This window comes from Amyelois transitella, chromosome 25 (assembly GCF_032362555.1).
Source record: "Amyelois transitella isolate CPQ chromosome 25, ilAmyTran1.1, whole genome shotgun sequence".
In the NCBI taxonomy this organism is placed as follows: Eukaryota; Metazoa; Arthropoda; class Insecta; order Lepidoptera; family Pyralidae; genus Amyelois; species Amyelois transitella.
In genome coordinates, this window is record NC_083528.1 from 6110002 (window position 1) to 6130428 (window position 20427).

Here is a 20427-nt window from a genome sequence, read left to right on the forward strand (position 1 = left end):
AAAAGTACCTGATTATTTGAGATAGGACTCCCAAGTTTGTGTTTGTTTTTGTGAAAGACATATTTTACAACAAAAGTGCCACGATGTCTTCAGATAAACATTGTTGCGTTCCTGGTTGTAAAGGCAGTGGAGGTATGTTTGAAATATTTTTGTTCCTGTATCAATCTGCCTCTTAATCTTGTGGTTTGATTCCTGGCAAGGCCACAATCGAAAATTATTATGTTTGCTGGATAGTCAAAAATATTATTAACAGTGATTTATCACTATAAAATTATTTTCAACTGGGTTTAACAATCATCATACATACATACATACATATAATCATACGTCTATATCCCTTGCGGGGTAGTAGACAGTCTTGTAAAGACTGATAGGCCACGTTCAGCCATTTGGCTTTAAGATAGAATTGAGATTCAAATAGTGACAGGTTGCTAGCCCATCGCCTAAAAAAGAATCATGATGATGAGAATATTATGAGATTTAATCCAATCAGGCCACATATAACTTTAAGAAAGTTAGTTGTGAAAACCTCGGGCGATGAGCGCATGGTTGCGAAAGTCTTTTCTAGTAAGATAGTTATACTAGAAGTGTTAACTTCCAAAAAATAATTGTATAAAAAACTACGCGTTTTATTGCTAATCGAACTAAAAAATAGAAAATAAATAATAGTTAAAAAAAAAACTAAGTTTTTTAGTTTTTTTTTAACTATTATTTATTTTTACTACCACGCTTTTTACTCCGATTTAAATTGTTTTGTTTATAAATTTAATTTTGTTATAATTTTAATCGGAGGTAATTGACTAATAACTGATTGTTCGACTTGCTACTACTGTTTTATAATTCCTTTTGTCATTAATTTTAATTTTCTATTTTTTAGTTTGATTAGTTTCAATTATTTTTATCTGACAAGGTGTTCTTTTATTATATTTTTTTCTCATTGCAAACTAACGAGTAGACTTCCCCTTAAGTCGTTAGCGTGTTGTGTCACAGTCACAGTTAATGCGGCCGTTAATATGTTTACACTGCGGCGACCCTTAATAGCTAATGTTTATCTGTTTGTAAGCATCTCGAAAACTCCAGCATTGTGTTGCAGAGTTAAAGAGAGCTAAAGAGTAAAATTTGATTTTTAACTTTGGTACGTAGGACACAATAACACGAGAAAAAAAATGAATTATATTTAAAATTCAGACTTTCCGTACAAACTAAGATTGATCGCTGAGTTTACTAATAATAAGCAGATATACAGGGAGAGTGTGGAGGGAAAGGTCGGAGTGGGAAGACCTAGACGAACGTATCTTGATCAAATTAAGGACGTCCTGGTAAAGGGTCAGGTCAAAAGTACCCGAAAACGGCGAGCTTGTATGAAGAGAGTTATGAATGTGGATGAAGCAAAGGAAGTATGCAGAGATCGTGGCAAGTGGAAAGAGGTAGTCTCTGCCTACCCCTCCGGGAAAGAGGCGTGATTTTATGTATGTATGTATGTTTACTAATAATTAAAAATTCAGAAAACGATGGTACTTAAAAGTTACCTTATATGAACTTATAACAAAGGTTACAATCTATTATCACATGTACAGCGTGGTGAACAGTTGATCAGGACACGTCAATCATTATTCATTTGATCAAATCATGTCCAATGTCCGGCCCGAAGGACCAATGGTACTGTTCTTTCAATCGATTTAAAAGCTATAATAATGGCTTTTTCGGCTTGGTAACCCGGCTATTTAGAATAGGATCACTCTAGTCTGAATGTCGTGAGCTTGTGAATGGCTACTGAATCTATACTCGTGGCAGACCACCTTCTTTGTTTTCGCAAAATAATTTTGTCGTTTTCGCAAAATAATAAGGTCGGCACAGTATGTTAGCTTTTTCCAAGTGTCAGAATTGGAAAAAGCTAACATACTGTGCCGACCCCACCTATATGCACCTAAATGTACCACCTACAGTCAAGCCATTTTTTTTTGGCACAAATTGTTTTTCCTACAGTACACCGGTCATGCTCCCATTGTCCCGTTTGTCCGATTCGAAACAGGACTGGTTTGTCTGTACGTTTTGATGCTTTTTCTCATTAACTTTCGTAGAAAAAAAAACGTGATGGTACAAAACTATACTAATATCGTAAATTAGAAAGAGTTAGTGTTTTTATTTTCAGTCTTTAAAACCTTTAAACTGCGCTCATTTGCATACATAAAGTGAGGAGTACGGAAAAGGACATAGGCTACTTTTCACGCGGATAAAGCCGCGCATTCATATCATCATAAAACTTAAAAATGGACGGACATTAACTAATGGGCCGTATGGAGAGTGTTCATGGTTTTGGAGATGTGATGAGGTGCCTCCTATCAGTACTACAAGACCGTCTATATCATACATACATACATATATTCACGTCTATATCCTTTGCCGGGTAGACAGACAGTCTTGAAAAGCATGAAAGGTCACGTTTAGCTTGGTCATGGTAGAATTGATATTCAAATAGTGACAGCTTGCTAGCCCATCGCCTAAAAGAAGAATACCAAAAGTTAATAAAGCCTATCCTTTAAACGCCTTTTACGACAAATCTGAGGATGCAGCCCGGACTAAAAGTAAAAAGAAACTATCTTTGCGCTAGAACAACTCACACTTTGCAGGTTATTTTCCAACGTGTCCACTCCATAGACCCGAAACCTCGGCATGAGTCAGAAATCGTGTTTCACGACCATTATACAGAGTTGTTGTGTTAACCGGTTTGTGTAGCGAACAATACAGCCTTTATATGTGTGCTTTTGAATCTACCGAGCTTTCAGTATCGTGAGATCTTTCCATATTTTTTTTTTGGAAGAGATAGCGGTATTTTTTTTTTTGGGGCTTGACTATAGCTTGTTATTTTTTGGGGCCTGACTATAGCTTGTAACAAATAAAGAGTTAAATCTATCGCTATTAGTTTGATTTAATTTTAAAGAATGTGGAGCCCGGATCTATTCAGGAAATGCGATGAGACATTATGTACTCATACATACATGTGATCGCGTGTTTGACCCCGTAAGGTATATAGATAGATATGGGTAGACAGAGCCAAACGACTGTAAGGCCACGTGCAGCTTAAGGATGGAAGAGAGATTCAAATAGCGACGTGTTACTAGCTTATCACCTTGTTATTTTTTGTTTGAGCTGTCGCTCTCGTGACGACCTGAGGTTTACGACATTACCTTGCACTTAAATTCAACAGATTTGAGTATAAAGTAATGGTTAAAACAACATCATGTCGCTACTTTACCACTATTTAGCATTTCGAATGCTTTACCGAGAATAGGATCACTCCATCTCATTCCCATGGGTGTCGTAAAAGGCGAATAAGGGATAGGCTTACAAACTTGAGATTCTATTTTAAGGCGATGGGTTTAGCGACCTGTCACTATTTCTCATTCTCAATTCTATCATTAAGCCAAACAGCTGAACGTGGCCATGCAGTCTTGACTGTTGGCTCTGTCTACCCCGCAAGGGATATAGACGTGACCATATGTATATATGTATGTATGTACTGAGGCTATGAATACATTGTAATAAAAGCCCCATATGTTTGTACTGAGACTATGAACACATTGTAATAAAAGCCTCGTGTTCCAGGTGGGGTCCAACAGATGCAGCTCCCCGGGCACGGGCCCGCTGTCCCCGGCGGAGGGCCCCCGCTGGCCGCACGGCCACCACGCCCACCCATTGCACCACGCCCTGCTGTCGTCTAGCGTGAAGAGGGGGAAAGAGCTGTGAGTATAGATAGATAGACTCCTTGTTGCACCATAAGAAAAAGAAAAAGCAGAAAAAAAATCAAAGGTAATGAGGTACAAAAGGACTTATCGTTAAAGCAATCTCTTCCAGTCAACCTTAGGGTGGGATAAATAAAGAAAAAATATGTCATGATCTTCCTTCCCTATAAATTACTCAAGTCTGTAGTTTGGTAGAATAATGGGTTATGAGGGGGTAGGACTTGTGAGTATACAGTTAGTCGTGGGTTACCTGAAAGCTATACAGGTCTAGGACCCTGGGCACGGGCCCGCTGTTCCCGGTAAAGGGCGGTGGAGGCACAGCCACCACGCGTACCATTTACACAACGCCCTGCTGCCCCCTAGCGTGAAGAGGGGGAAGGGTTGTGAGTTTTGGACCATCTCTCCCTCCAGAAATCGACCAATACAAGTATCATACCCACCCTCTCTAAGAGCAGGAATTGTAGAAAAAAACATAACCCTTATTGCAGTCGGGAGAAATAAGTCATACCTTCATTATCTCCTTAATTACTCAAGGCTCTAGGTTGTTGGAACATTGCGTAGTTGCTTAGTGTTTCTTAGCGTTATATGGGGAAAAGAGCTATGAGTAAACTGATAGACTAGGGTTAACCTGGGGCTATAAAGATGGTTGACATCCTCGCAAAGTCAATAAAAATAGGAATCTGCCAATACAATCAACAATACCTGGAAGAAATCGTAAGCCATTTTCGCCCTTCTTCCCTTCAATATTAGGCATAAAAAAGTTGGTTGTCATCCCCTGCTACTAATCCCGGGTCTTAACATCCGTCATCAGAATAAAACATTGTATTTCTAAAATTAATGACATTTAAGAGTCCATCGGAGGAAACTCGTGTTACAAATTACAATGTTGTGTTTTCCATCAAGTCATCAGCTTGATATGACATTGCTGCATTTAATATTAGATGTTGCAAATTGTATAACGTCATATGAGCCAAACGATTTAACGATTACCCACTGTTATAAAATAACGAGAGAACGGAATTTGCATTCCATATTTTGGTTAATTCTTTTTCATTAATTCATTCAAATCCCAAGTTATTCTACTTGCACATTATGTAGTACCTACATTGCGAGTATTTCATTAACATTTATGTGGGTGACAAAAGTCCTCAAAATAAAATACAAAAAATGAACTAAAAATGTCGCCTTTGTTTGCCGAAATTCATTCAAAGCCGAATAAAGCATAATCCTTTTGATATTATTAAAACACCTAAGTATTATAATAGGTAATAGTACTCTATATACATACATAAAATATGCCTCTTTCCTGGAAGGGTAGGCAGAGACCATATTACCTATATAAGTTATGCTGAAAACATGCAAATTTATATAGACAAACGCGAAAATTTGAGTATAATTTGTGGCTTTTACATAATATTAACTTTTAGAATAGAGACCATATTTACAATTAGATATAAAAAAATACTATATATCTGTTATCTGACGAAAAAAACGATATTTATTTATTTATTACAAGACTTACTAAGATGAAGTAAATACCTACTCAAAAATATTGTGATCGACCTTGAACAAACAACAAAGACCTTTCCGTTCTCTCTATATTTTGTATTATCGCATAATAAATAATAACAGGTTTACATAATAGCTGTTATCTCGTAAACTACAATTATAGTATGCAACATAATTGAAGAATATACCAGATGAAAACATTTTGTTTTGGTGCGTTATTGCTACTAGATAATGGATAGATGTATGCTGGAAAAATACCGGTAATAATTTGTTTTCTTACTTATTCACTTACTTATTTCTTTCTTTGACTCCTACACAACGTTTTAGTAAAACGTCGCAGGTAAGAGAAATGAGAGCTGATTAAAAAATTGATAAATAAATTAATAGGTACTGGACATATTACACAGATCGAGTTAGCCTCGAGGTAAGTTCGAGACTTGTGTTACGATAACGATATACTAACTCAACGATACTATATTTTATAATAAATACTTATATATGTAGATCAACATCCAAGACCGTGTCTTTAGCTGAACCCACGACCTCTCTTAACTTGTAAAACTAGTCCAAATAAAGATTGTCTTTATTCTATCAATTTTAACGGCCTCTGTGGCGCAGTGGTACTGTGCTTGTCTGTGACACCGGAGGTCCCGGGTTCGAATCCCGGCTAGGGCATGATGAGAAACGAACTTTTCTGCTTGGTCTAGGTCTTGGATGTTTGTATTTAAAAATATTAATTATAAAATAAAGTATCATTGTGTAAGTACTCGTAAGTTTTGAACTTACTTCGAGGCTAACTCAACAATTTTATTAACTAGTAGGTACGTCACGCAGGTATTCCTGCTATCTGGTATATTTCCCCATTTTGTAAAAAAAGAACATCCAAGAACAAGGCCAAACGGAGAAATTTCGTTTCTCATCATGCCCTGGCCGGGATTCGAACCCGGGACCAACTGTGATAACAAGCTACCACCACTGCGCCACTGAGGTCGTCGACGGTACTCTTTCTTTTTTTACGTGTAGCAATTTTGAATGAATTTCGGAGGTCAACAGTATTAAGATAAAATTTATTAATAGTTAATTAGCAAAATGAATTATCACTAAGATAAACATCAGATAATGATGAATAAACAAAGGGAGGCGTGTCGGTCTGTTTGTTTAGAATTATCTCCGAAACTGTTATTAAATGTTGTTGTTTACATGTCTTGCTTGTGTAGTAGTAAGAATATGTAAGTATATTGACTATAGTAGTGTTATTTGTAGAGATTTAATCAATTTATCTTAGACAGTATGTAGTGGCATTGAAAATCATTTAAAAGTTAGTTTCATCATACATAGTAATGATTATCATCATCGCATTACGCATAAAAGCAAGTTTCATGGATCATTTATTTGCCATATACATAAAATCACGCCTCTTTCCCAGAGGGGTAGGCAGAGACTACATCTTTAGATTTACCTAATTTAAAAATAGTTATTTATGATTTTCAAACTTCGATAATTGTACGATACATATTCTTACTGTTTAAGTTATAATTACCTGAATAATGTTATAAAGATAGATAAAAATTAAAAATTGTTGTATAGTATATTTTATTTAATTAACTCAACGGTACTATATTTTATACTAAATAATTACCTATATAGATAAACATACAAGACCCGGGCCAATCAGCAAAAAGTTCGTTTCTCATCATGCCCTGGCCGGGATTCGAACGTGGGACCGCAGGTGTCACAGGCAAGCGTTTCTACCGCTGAGCCACAGAGGCCGTCAATAAAATATATCTTTTTTATCATAGAATATATGTGCAAAATGACGGCGTGTCATGTCGTGATAAAAGGTCGTCTTATGTCTTCATAACAATACAAATAACATGTTGAATCATTGAGCAAGACTTGACACTTTATGTTTACTATCTATTTATTTAGGCACAACATGTCATCATATCACCAAAAGTACATTTATGCATTAACTAGTTGTTTTTCAGGGCTTTGTTTGTAGAAATTTAAAAAAAGTATTTTTAGTAATTAATTCATAATTTTCTTTTTAACATCCTCACCTCATTATAACTGGTATGGTGATAAATAATAATAAGTCATATGCAACAATGTAAATACATACATACATATAACCACGTTTATATCCCTTGCGAGGTAGACAGAGCCAAGAATCTTGAAAAGACTGATAGGCCGCGTTCAGTTGTTTGGCTTAACGACAGAATTGAGATTCAAATAGTAACAGGTTGCTAGCCTATCGCCTAAAAGAAGAATCTTTTAGTAGAAGTCTCCTTTTACGACCCCCATGGGAAAGAGATGGAGTGGACCTATTCTTTTCCAATTAGTGCCGGGAACCACATGAAATAATGTGCATTTAGGTCAATTAATGATATATACGAGTAGGTACTACGATTCAACATAGGCTAGGCTCTATTTCTCTGGTGTAAGATTGTGAGGTAAGTGAGATAATTGATTACAATTTTTTTTGACGTGTGCGTAAAAGCAGTGTAAAGTAAAGAGTTTGTTTTATACTTCTTGATGTGGATAAGTTATATATAGTGTGGCTCAAGTTGTTTTGCCAAGCAGCAGTGGCGGAGGTCAGACGGGAGTCGCTTCGTGTAAAACCTTAGTCGCCCAGTACATGAACATAGTCAAAAGGCGCACCCAGGGCTCCTGAGAGGCGACCACGCAACCTTATCTGACCAGTCGGGAGCCAGGAAGAAGCAAGTTTAATTTTACAACTTCTTCCAAAATGCCGTGTGGTTCCCGGCACCGATACAAAAAATAATAGGACCACTACATCTCTTTCCCATGGATGTCGTAAAAGGCGACTAATGGATAGGCTTACAAACTTAGGATTCAGTTTTAGGCGATGGGCTAGCAACCTGTCACTATTTGAATCCCAATTCTATCATGATAGCTGCATGTGGCCTAACAGTCTTTCTAAGACTGTTGGCTCTGTTTAACCCACAAGAGACATAGATGTGACCATATGTATGTATGTTTTCAAAATGGTAGCACATTATTAAATAGATTTTCCTACTGCAAATACCTGAGGATCTGAGCTGAGGCTTTCGCCAAGAATAATGATGATATATGATTGATTGATTCTTCTTTTGTCTACAGCGATGGGCGTAGGTGGTCAGTGGCGTCCCTGCCGTCCTCGGGCTACGGTACCACGCCTGGGAGCTCTAGTCTCTCTGTGAGTATTCCCGCGGGAATTCCGGGAAATCATTCTCTACTCCGCTATGTTGATTTGCCGTTCTCCGATGCCTTAAACTAAGGGAGTTTCAAAATAAAAATGTCAATAGGCATTATTTGAGTTTGAGTGCACTTCAGTATTTTATTTTGACTCCGTAAGTACTAATACACACTGGACTTAGACACTAGAGGAAATGTCGATCTTCTATTGCATTTAAACTCGTCGGATATTTCGATTAACATACATACATACACATAGTCACGTTTGATTCCCTTGCGGAGTGGACAGAGCCAACAGTCTTGACAAGACCGACAGGCCACGTTCAGCTGTATAGCTTTATGATAGAATTGAAATTCAAATAGTGACAGGTTGCTAGCTCATCGCCTACAAGTGGAAACCCAATAGTTTATAAGCCCAGCCCTTAGTCGTCTTTCACGATATCCATGGGAAAGACATGGAGTGCTTCTATTCTAAAGTGCCGAAAACCACACGGCTACGTTATTTTGAGAAACACATGACCGTAAGAGAGATGAGTGTGCGATACTTAGAAATTTCGTTGTTCCACAATTTTCGATGATTCATTTTGAGTGTGAAACATAAGATTTGCATAAAGTTAGTGATTATTTTACATAGTCGGTACCCGGACCTCGAAACACTTCTTCACACTTTGTAGGGTGCAACTGGGAACACGCAGAGATGAGAGAAAGTGATTAATTATTTTTTATATTTTTATATTATTAAATAACAGCAGGTGCCGTGTGGTTCCCGGCACCAATACAAAAAAGAATAGGACCACTCCTTCTCTTTCCCATGGATGTCGTAAAAGGCGACTAAGGGATAGGCTTACAAACTTGGGATTCTTTTTTTAGGCGATAGTCTAGCAACCTGTCACTATTCGAATCTCAATTCTATCTATGAGCCAAATAGTCTACCCCGCAAGGGATATAGACGTGACCATATGTATGTATGTATGTATGTATGTTATATTATTAAATAGCAACCCGCCCGGCTTCGCACGTATAAAGCATTTATAGATGTAAACCTTTTTCAGAAAATCCTGTTTTCAATATTTCAAACAGGAATAAAATGCGTCCACAACTTTCCGAGATTAGCGCATACATACAGACAGAGAAAACAGGGAGACTTCATAATTCGTAGTGATATGAGTTTACACCGTAAAAATGGCAATATTGACTCTAATCCAAAAAACACACGACACACAAAAGACTGACAGGCCACGTTCAGCTGTTTGGCTAACTGATAGAATTGAGTTTCTGAACATACATATATGAAATTTTTCATACACACAGTGTTATAGTACGCATAGGCACTAGCCCATCGCCTAAAAGGAATCCCAAGTTTGTACACCTCCCTTAGTCGCCTTTTACGACATCCATGGGAAAGAGATGGAGTGGTCCTATTCTTTTTTGTGTTGGTGCCGGGAACTACACGGTTGGTGTAAGTAGTTTAAGTGCAAGTAGTTTAAAATAATCTTGGGAATGGTACCTATGACCGTAATCGAGACAGCTGATTGGTATATCATGTCTGCATCGCAATAGATAATAGGACTATCTAACTGTCATCCTTTCCATCATGACTCCTATCTCGGGTCTGCTGGAAGAGATACATACACATACATACATATGGTCACGTCTATATCCCTTGCGGGGTAGACAGAGCCAACGGTCTTGAAAAGACTGAATGGCCACGTTCAGCTATTTGGCTTAATGATAGAATTGAGATTCAAATAGTGACAGGTTGCTAGCCCATCGCCTAAAAAATTGTATTGGTGCCGGGATCCACACGGGAAAAGATTTCTTTTGAAATAAGCAGCAGTACCTTTGTAATTTAGGTTTGTTGTGTTTATCAATCTCGATGTTTTCTGTGTACATAAGTTAGTAAATAAATAAATGAATAATCTTATCAATGATCAAGGTGTGGTCCACTTTGTGTATTCGATAGCGATAACATTGATTTTTATTTGTGTTTTGAAAGATAAGACTGTTTCATTTGACCTCTGTGGCTGAGTGATAGCGACACAGCGACTTATTCCGGGTTTGTTCCCCAGTGAATTAAAGTCTCATTTTAACATATAATATTTCATCAGGTGCCGTGTCGTTCCCGGCACCAATAAAAAATAATAATAGGACCACTCCTTCTCTTTCCCATTCTCCAGAGTGGTGAGAATGCAACCGGCACTAAAGCCAGGAGGAAGAAGAGTCCTTTTCGCTTTAGCTGTCACTATTTGAATCTCAATTATATCGTTAAGCCAAATAGCTGAATGTGGCCATTCAGTCTTTACAAGACTGTTCAGCTTTTTGGCTTGATGATAGAGTATTTACTTCATACATACATATAATCACGTCCATATCCCTCGCGGGGTAGACAGAGCCAACAGTCTTGTAAAGACTGATAGGCCACGTTCAGCTATTTGGCTTTAAGATGGAATTGAGATTCAAATAGTGTGAGGTTGCTAGCCCATCGCCTAAAATAAAAATCCCAAGTTTACAAGCCTATCCCTTAATCGCCTTTTACGATATCCATGGAAAAGAGAAGGAGTGGTCCTTTTCTATTTTTTATTGGTGCCGGTAACCACAAGGTGCAATTGTTAAATTAATTCTATTGCAATTTGTTGCAGTCTCAATGCTCGTCGCAAGAACGCCTGCTTGCCGTGCAGGCCGCGTGCGAGCCCCCGCCGCGGGCGCCTTGCCCGCACTGCCACCAGCACCAGAACTCGCTTAAGTAAATATATATACATATATATACATACATACATACATACACACACACACACACACACATATATATATATATATACCATCACTCTGGCATCATGGCTCTGTCTAGCCCACAAGGGATATAGACGTGACCAAATGTATGTATGTATATACCATCGCGCCTGTTTCCCATTGGGGTAGGCAGAGACTGTGGATGTCCACTTTTTAAATATATATACATACATACATACATACTTACATATATATATATATATATACCATCACGCCTGTTTCCCATTGGGGTAGGCAGAGACTATGGATTTCCACTTGCCACGATCCTTATAGACCTCTCCCGCTTCCTCCACACTCATTGCTTTTTTCATGCATATACGACGATTACGGGTAGGTACTCCTAAAATCTGCCTTTTTCAAGATATGCGAAATTTGGTACTTGAATGTTAGACGAGTAATATATACATATATATTTAATATATATGAACTTCCTTATTATTGTCCGACCGAGCTAAGAGAGTGAGGTCTACCAACTTAGGCTTAAACAATCTTTTTAATATGTATATATATATATATATATATATCTTCTATTGGATTATTTGAATTCTAGAAGAGTCAAGCTAATAAGACTCCCATCTAGCGGTTTAACTTGACGGGGACAAAGTGATAATGATAACGAGGCTAACCTGAAGCTTTTACGAAGTTTTTATACTAGGCAGGATAGAGTTCTGTAAACCATGATAACATTTTGTTCTTTTTTTGTACTATTACAGCAGCTCACAAGGCAGCGGCATGAACAACTGGGCGTCGCTGTCGGACAGCGGGGGGAGCGGGCACGCGGGGGGCAGGGCGCCCTCGCCACAGAGCCCGGCACGCCGCGTCAGGAGCCGCAGTCTCAGGTGAGAGCTGGCGTCCCACTTCTGTGTTATTGTAGGTATCATTATAGTAGGAAACGAGATTTGTATTGAAATAACTAGTTCTACATTGATTCATGTTTTTTTAATGTAGACAATGTGCATTCGTCCATGATTTAGATTTAAGAGATCTATATTTGTATATTGATGTCCGATGAAAATGCTGCAGTGTAGTTTGTTCCGCCGCTTCTTCTACACATGCGTTTTGGAAGCGGTGGTAGTTATAATTAGATTTAAGTGATGTGACGTCAATAAGTGATACTTTGTATCCAATTTTGAAAATAAATCTTTTCTGTTCTATTCTATTTGAGAGGTATGAATAACTGGGGGGTCACTCTCGGACAGCGGGGGCCGAGGCGTCCTCGCCACAGAGCCTTGTGGTATGGTATGAGCCGCAAAATAAATTAGTGACCCGACTATTTGAGTGATACTCTCATGCAGAAGGCGGCGGGTTAGCAACTTGTCCCCATTTAAATATAGAGACGTGATTATATAATCATCTATGTATGTAATATAATTTAGAAATATTTACAAAAAAAAAAAATCTGTCTGATTCGAAAAATCCCGCCTATAGGATTTTTCGATTGGGAACTTATTGACTGCACTCGATTTTTTTTTATTAGCCTTAGTTATTTTATTTTTTTTATTTAAAGCAATTACCCGAAACCGCCGAGCTTGCATGAAGAGAGTTATGAATGTGGATGAAGCGAAGGAAGTAGTATGCAGAGATAGTGGCAAGTGGAAAGAGGTAGTCTCTGCCTACCCCTCCGGTAAAGAGGCGTGATTTTATGTATGTATGTATGTGTTCCCCTCCGCAGTTCCCCGTCGCGGTCGCCGGGCGGCGCCGGCAGCGGCGGCGAGGCGCGCGACGACGCCGTGTCGGCCATGTCGTCGCTGTTCGCCGCGCGGTTCCCCGCCGCACAGAGGGCCATGGATGACAAGTAGGTTTTACTGGGGGCATGGAAACCCTATCAATCCCGCGGGAACTCCAGGATAAAAAGTAGCCTATATGTTGTTCTGGGTCTTCAGCTACCTACATACCAAATTTCATCGTAATCGGTTCAGTAGTTTTTGCGTGAAAAAGTAACAAACATCCATACTGATATCCTGATATAGTCAGAAACTTTTAGTAGGATTCCGAACTTCCGATTTGACTAACATTAATATGTAATTTCCGTGTGGTTCCCGGCACCAATAAAAAAAAGAATAGGACCACTCCGTCTCGTTCCCGTGGATGTCGTTAAAGGCGACTAAGGGACCGGCTTATAAACTTGGGATTCTTCTTTTGGGCGATGGGCTTGCAACTTGACACTATTTGAATCTTAATTCTATCACTAAGCCGAACAGCTGAATGTGGTCTTTTCAAGAATGTTGGCTATGCCCACTGTCAAGGGATATAGACGTGATTATATGTATGTATGTAGTATGTTATTTTGCGTTTACCTTTCACACTTATGAACAGTATTTAAAACAGGGTAGTAAGATGTAAATTGAAATTTTTTATTTAATTTCGACGTCGTCGTTTTAATAATGTGTCAGTTAGTTAATAAGAAATTACTAAATATCAACGTATGAATTAGTTTTTGGCGAGAAATATTCGCTGTAATAGCGCCAGTTTGGTTTTTGAAGTAGTTTTATTTGTGCAAAATAATATCCCGTAGTAAAATTTAGCGAACATTGCGTTTTCCATTCTCACAAATTCATCATTTGTTTATTGCAGAATTATTTTTTGTATAATAAGAACTTTTTGCCAGGGGAAATTAAAAAAAAAACTCTCAATAGATGGCGTTGGTAACAAGGCAACTGTCAATGTCAAGGATGTCAATTGTCACATAATTTTTGTGTTATTCATGTCCGTGTAATTTTTATACATATGGTCACGTCTATATCAATTGCGGGGTAGACACAGCCAACAGTCTTGAAAAGACTGTTGGCCTAGTCGCCTTTTACGACATCCATGGGAAAGAGATGGAGTGGTCCTATTCTTTTTTGTATTGGTGCCGGGAACCACAGGGCAATTTTCATTGTCTGCCAAATAATCTAACAAAACAACTTTTTAATTATGGACAACCCATGTATTGTGAAAAGCTGCGAAACTTTAGGACTCATCGTTACTACAATTTGACATGCAATTGACACTTGAGCTGACACTACACATGCCTCAACGCCGTCTAGAGAGAAAAATGGTTACTACTAAGTTTTTTAAAGACACCTTGAAACGCTCCTCCTCATTGTGAATTTAATGATTCTATATTTATTATTTATTTTCAGACTACGCGCGTTAATAGAAGAATTGTCCGAGTTAGACAAGAAACCAGATCGGAATCCGATTGAAAGATTCGTTCAGAGACAGGTGAATCGCATTTATTTTTTTGGTTTAATACATATAGCTGCTTTGAATAATTATTTATTCATGTGGGCCTACAAACTTGGCATACTTTTTTTAGGCGATGGGCTAGCAACCTGTCACTATTTGAATCTCAATTCTATCATTAAGCCAAATAGCTGAACGTGGTCCGTATCAGTCTTTTCAGGACATTTGGCTCTGTTTACCCCGCAAGGGATATAGACGTGCCTATATGTATGTAGTTTTATAATGACTGAGGACGCCAAAGACCGGACGAAGTGAAGAAAGTTCGGTTGGCGGACTTCGGGTTCTGAAGCATTGCTTATTTTCAAATTCAAAATTTTTATTCGTTATTATAGGATACTTTATATCTTTTGACTTAATAATTGTCAAAACTTTTAGTTTCACAACATTGGTTGACGTCAAATAAATTACTTAAAAACTAAGTTTACTGCCGCTTCCAAGGCGTCAGTGCAGAAGAAGCGGTAACAAACTGCACTGCAGCATTTTCTTTAACAACGTCAACTTCACAACATTTATTTTATTTATTCCTGTAGGCACACAAAATTATATACAGGAGCATTTAATACAGTAATTGTAGTACGAAGGTGCTAATGATTGGTTTTTGATTGGTGTTGGATTGTTGATTGTGTGTGATTACTTTAAATATTTTTTTTTGTATTTTTCTTTTGTTTTTTTTTTTTCTATAATTTTTTTATAATGGCTTCCTCTTTGTGGGCAGGTTTTGGAGATGGCCCGCGACTGTTTGCACAAATCGGAGTGTAAGCAAGTAACTAGCAGTTACTTCTACGACATGGCGGATAGTTTGGACCGGCTGTTGGCCGAGGTGAGATATACATACATACATACATACATACATAAAATCATCACGCCTCTTTCCCGGAGGGGTAGGCAGAGACTACATCTTTCCACTTGTCACGATCTCTGTATACTTCCTTCGCTTCATCCACATCATCATCATCGAGGTGAGATATTTTGTTTAAAATCTTAAGTTCCCTTTAGAATTTGTGTTTTTGAGTATAATATTTACAGTTTATTATGTGTATAGCACCTAAGACACCTTTCAGGCAGGCATTTGGATAAGCAGCAGGCCAGATAGCTTGTTGCGTATCGTAATGCCTGACAAAGTTAGCGTATTCTCACCTTCGAATCAAAAAATCCTAAGTTCCATCCACGGTAAGGTCATGATGAAAAAAAAAAGTTTAACTGATTAGCCTGGGTCTTGGATGATTATTTTTTCAGTATCTATTATTTAATTAAGTTTCGTGCCGTGCGGTTGTCGGCACTTTAGAATAGGAGACTTTTATGACATCCTTTGGTTAAATATGGAGTGGCCATATCTTTGGCAACTAAAGGAAAGGCTAATAAATTTAGGATCGTTATTTTACGCGGTGGGTTAACAACATGTCACTGTTTGAATCTCAGTCCCATCAAAAAGCCATGCACCTTAACGTGGCCTTTCAGATTTTTAAAGCTCTGTCTTACCCGCAAGGGATATAGACGTGGCTATATGTATGTATGTAATAAAGTATCCTATAACACAAGTCTCGAAATTACGACTTTTATATGATTCATCTTTAAATTCCTTTCAGTATTAACGAGACTATTGGCTCTGTCTAATCCGCGAGGGATATAGACGTGACTGTATATATATATATATATGTATGTATGCATGAATAATAACCAATTCCAGACACGAGAGAAATCAGCGGAGGCCGGCGGGCAGGTGGCGCCGCTGGTGACCCGGCTGACGCTGGCGATGGCGCGGCCGGCGCGGCTGCTCGAGTGCCTGGAGTTCGATCCCGAGAGGTTCTACAGGCTGCTGGAGGCCGCCGAGGGGCAGGCTAGGCATATGCAGGTGTGTATAGTTATACTGTATATATTTATCAGTCTCGTGTTGGTTCTACGGTGCCGTGTGGTTCCCGGCACCAATTGGAAAAGAATAAGGCCACCCCATCTCGATGTCATGGATATCGTAAAAGTGACTAAGGGATAGGCTTATAAACTTGGGATTCCTCTTGTAGGCAACCTGTCACTCGTCTCTTACGATATCCATGGGAAAAAGATGGAGTAGTCCTATTATTTTTTTCAATTCGTGTCGGAAGCCACACGACACCCTTGAGTACGAACTAAATTATTAAAACGACTTTTTAACAGTGGAAAAACTGAGATGCGAGATTTGTTTTTTTTTTAACAGCACGTTTTTAATGTATTAACCAGAGATCGGAATAGGTAGATTGATTTTATGTACTTGCATCATGAATTACCATAGAAAGCATAACATGGATAAGCCTCTTTTCCGGGATTCCATTTCAGTAGGTACTTACACTTACAGTAAACTACATTGTCCGCGGGTAACATAGGACTACAATTTACGTGAACGAAGTCGGGGGAAAAGCTACCACTAATATATTCTTCATCCCACTTGTATAAATTCCGGAAAAATCTTAATAATTTATATTTGAAAATCCCGCAATCCCGGACGGAGGCATGTCCATATTAATATATACGTTTCAGTTCATTGACCCCAATTCAATCTTCCTATACCGATCTTTAGTAATAACGTTACGTTTCTAATGTGATAACGTTCTACCCCCCCCCCTTCCAGGGCATAACTACGGACATACCGCAGTACATCATCCACAAGCTGGGGCTGTCGCGGGACCCGCTGGCGGAGCTGCAGGCGCCGCCGCCGCCGCCGCAGCCGCAGCCGCAGAACTCATCGCCTTCCAAGTGGGTTCAATTACATATATACACATATACAGGGTGACTTTTAATTCAACTGCATAAATTTAACTGTTAAGTGTACTCATCTAAAGGATATTTAAAAACGTTAAAAGAAAATTATCGGTTCATATTTCAAAAAGTACGAAAAAAAATAAAACTATTAAAATCCACGATCCTAAATACGTAATATCACCCCGGTCGGCGGAAAAGCGACGCGTAAGATTCAGAGGTCAAGGACACAATTCATTCTGCTGAGCGATCTCGACAACTCTGTATTTTACTTGAGCTTGATAATAGAAAAAAAAATTTTTTTCATACATTTATTTACATGTTTAGTTTTAATTTCTTTTTGTAGTATTGGTCTTTAATAAAGCGAGTGATGTAGTTTTGAGGGTTTTTTAAATGTGAAAATGATGACGTTTAATTTAAATTAAAATAGGCTCAAACGGCTCAGAAGCATGGGTATAGTCTATGTTTAAAAGGATGCAGTTGTTTTAAATGTCACTGTATGTATAAGTATACTAGCTGTCCCGGCAAACGTTGTTTTGCCATATAAATATTTCTTAAGTAATTAAAAAAAATGTTAAGGGTGGACAACCCTTAACACTTAAGGGTATGAAAAAAGTGATGTTAGCCGATTCTCAGACCTACTGAATATGCATGCAAAATTTGGTTAAAATCCGTAAAGCCGTTTCGGAGGAGTACGGAGACAAACATTGTGACACGAGAATTTTATATATTAAGTATATATATACTTACTTATACGTACCTTGATCAAATTAAGGACGTCCTGGTAAAGGGTCAGGTCAAAAGTACCCGAAACCGCCGAGCTTGCATGAAGAGAGTTATGAGTGTGGATGAAGCGAAGGAAATATGCAGAGATCGTGGCAAGTGGAAAGAGGTGGTCTCCGCCTACCCCTCCGGGAAAGAGGCGTGATGTATGTATGTATGTTTATATATACTAGATAGGCCGCCCGCGTGGAATTCTTTATCCGCGTGGAATCAATCCCGCGGGATAAAAAAGCCTTCCTGTTAATATGTATTTTTATATATGTCTATGACACTATCTCAGCGGTAGACGGAGCCAACAATCTCAATGGAAGGCCAACCAGAAGCTGTCGTGGCAAAAGATTTTTTAAATGATAACTTTCATTGACAGGGGCCGAGGGAGGTCATCGCCCCCCAGCACGACGGGTGGGGCAGCGCCTTCCGAGAACGACTATCAGGTCATCAAGCTGATCTCCAATGGAGCTTACGGCGCCGTGTACCTCGTCAAACACAAACAGACCAGGCAGAGGTATGACCTTTTTATCTTTGTTTATTGAAAGGCGACTAAGGGATAGGCTTATAAACTTGTAATTCCTATAGTAGGCGATGGGCTAGCAACCTGTCACTTCTCACTGACTCACCCAATCCGAGGTCCATGGTCAAAGGCATACCCCGGGCTTCTCTTCAGATTGCTTGCCAATTTTCTCGATAAATTTTTGTATTATTCCACAGGTAGTGCCGTGTGGTTACGGGCACCAATACAGAAAACAATAGGACCATTCCATCTTTTTCCCGTGGATGTCGTAAAAGGTGACTACGGGATAGGCTTACAAACTTGGGATTCTTTTTTGGCGATCGGTTAGTAACCTGTCACTATTTGAATCTCAATTCTATCATAAAGCCTTAAATAGCTGAATGTGGCCTATCAGTCTTTACAGGACTGTTGGCTCTGTCTACGTGTCTATATAGACGTGATTATATTTATGTATGTATTCCACAGGTACGCGATGAAGAAAATTAGCAAGAACAACTTGATACTGAGGAATCAAGTGGAGCAAGCGTTCGCAGAGAGGGACATCCTCAGTTTTGCTGATAACCCATTTGTGGTGAGTCTTCAATCAGGTACCGTCAAGAGTTACCTGTAGGGACACATTGTGCTGATAACGAATTTCATTCAGATTGAATGAAATTTGTGCTATCTGAATGAAATGAAATTTGATTTGAATATGTATAGTGGAAGAAAGTTGAAAGCCACTCATGTCAATCAATCAATCAATGTTTTTCTTTTTGGTCAGCCGGTTGACTGGTAGAGAATGCCAAACGGCATCAATAACGCCTTTTGTACATATTTTTTTCGCAATAAAGTTTTAAATAAATAAATAAATCACTGTAATTTCACTACTATATATAAAAAGAAATATATATATATATATATATATGTATATATAGGGATATGCTTACAAACTTGAGACTCATTTTTAGGCGATGGGCTAGCCACCTGTCACTATTTGAATCTCAATTCCATCATTAGGCCAAATAGCTGAACGGGGGGCCATTCAGTCTTTTCAAGACTGTTGGCTCTGTCTACCCCGCAAGGGATGTAGACGTGACCATATGTATGTATATATATATATATATATGTTTACTTTCATCTTACGATAACTCCTTAAATTTCTCCATTGAACGACAAAATGACGCGTCACCGTTTGGCAGGTGACGATGTACTGCTCGTTCGAGACGAAGCGCCACCTGTGCTTCGTGCTGGAGTTCGTGGAGGGCGGCGACTGCGCCACGCTGGCGCGCGGCGGGCCGCTGCCGCCCGACATGGCGCGCCACTACTTCGCGGAGGCCGTGCTGGCCGTCGAGTACCTGCACTCCTACGGCATCGTGCACAGGGACCTCAAGCCGGACAAGTCAGTATATATACATATATATACATACATACATAGTATAAAACAAAGTTGTGTTAGTCTGTTTGTGTGTATGCTTAAATCTTTATAACTATGCAAAGGATTTTGATGCGGTTTTTTGTAACAGGTAGAGTGATTAAAGAGGAAGGTTTTTATGTGTAATTTTTTCCGAATTTTGCACCCGTGCGAAGCCGGGTCGCTAGTATATATATATAATCACGTTTATATCCCTTGCGGGGTAGACGGGGCCAACAGTCTTGAAAAGACTGATAGGCCGCGTTCAGCTGTTTGGCTTGGTGATACAAGTGAGTATTGTTCTGTTATGTCTCCCAAGTAGATGCTCCAAGATTTTTCTATAGACCTAGTTTTAAGTCCGTCTCAATATCGTATCAATATGCGACAGGAAGCATGTACCGACGCTCTTTCCATTGGTGCCACTCTAATGTAAAAAGAAATAAATGTGTTTGTTTGTTTCAGCCTGCTCATCACCGCAACTGGCCACATAAAGCTGACTGACTTCGGACTCAGCAAGATGGGTCTCATGTCATGTAAGTTGTCAT

The 20427-nt window shown here is 38.8% G+C and overlaps 1 protein-coding gene across 1 annotated transcript in view; it reads left to right on the top strand.

Annotated features, from left to right (window-relative positions):
* LOC106139649 (microtubule-associated serine/threonine-protein kinase 3) overlaps nt 1–20427 on the top strand; it is a 72451-nt gene that overhangs the window by 24540 nt on the left and 27484 nt on the right. The window contains exons 4-16 of the mRNA XM_060951539.1: nt 3607–3743; nt 8376–8451; nt 11090–11193; nt 11954–12079; nt 12913–13035; nt 14366–14447; nt 15184–15288; nt 16156–16320; nt 17071–17195; nt 18349–18486; nt 18958–19063; nt 19671–19870; nt 20345–20415. Of these exons, the coding sequence (XP_060807522.1) occupies nt 3607–3743; nt 8376–8451; nt 11090–11193; nt 11954–12079; nt 12913–13035; nt 14366–14447; nt 15184–15288; nt 16156–16320; nt 17071–17195; nt 18349–18486; nt 18958–19063; nt 19671–19870; nt 20345–20415 (1558 nt within the window). The remainder of the gene's footprint in view (nt 1–3606; nt 3744–8375; nt 8452–11089; nt 11194–11953; nt 12080–12912; nt 13036–14365; nt 14448–15183; nt 15289–16155; nt 16321–17070; nt 17196–18348; nt 18487–18957; nt 19064–19670; nt 19871–20344; nt 20416–20427) is intronic.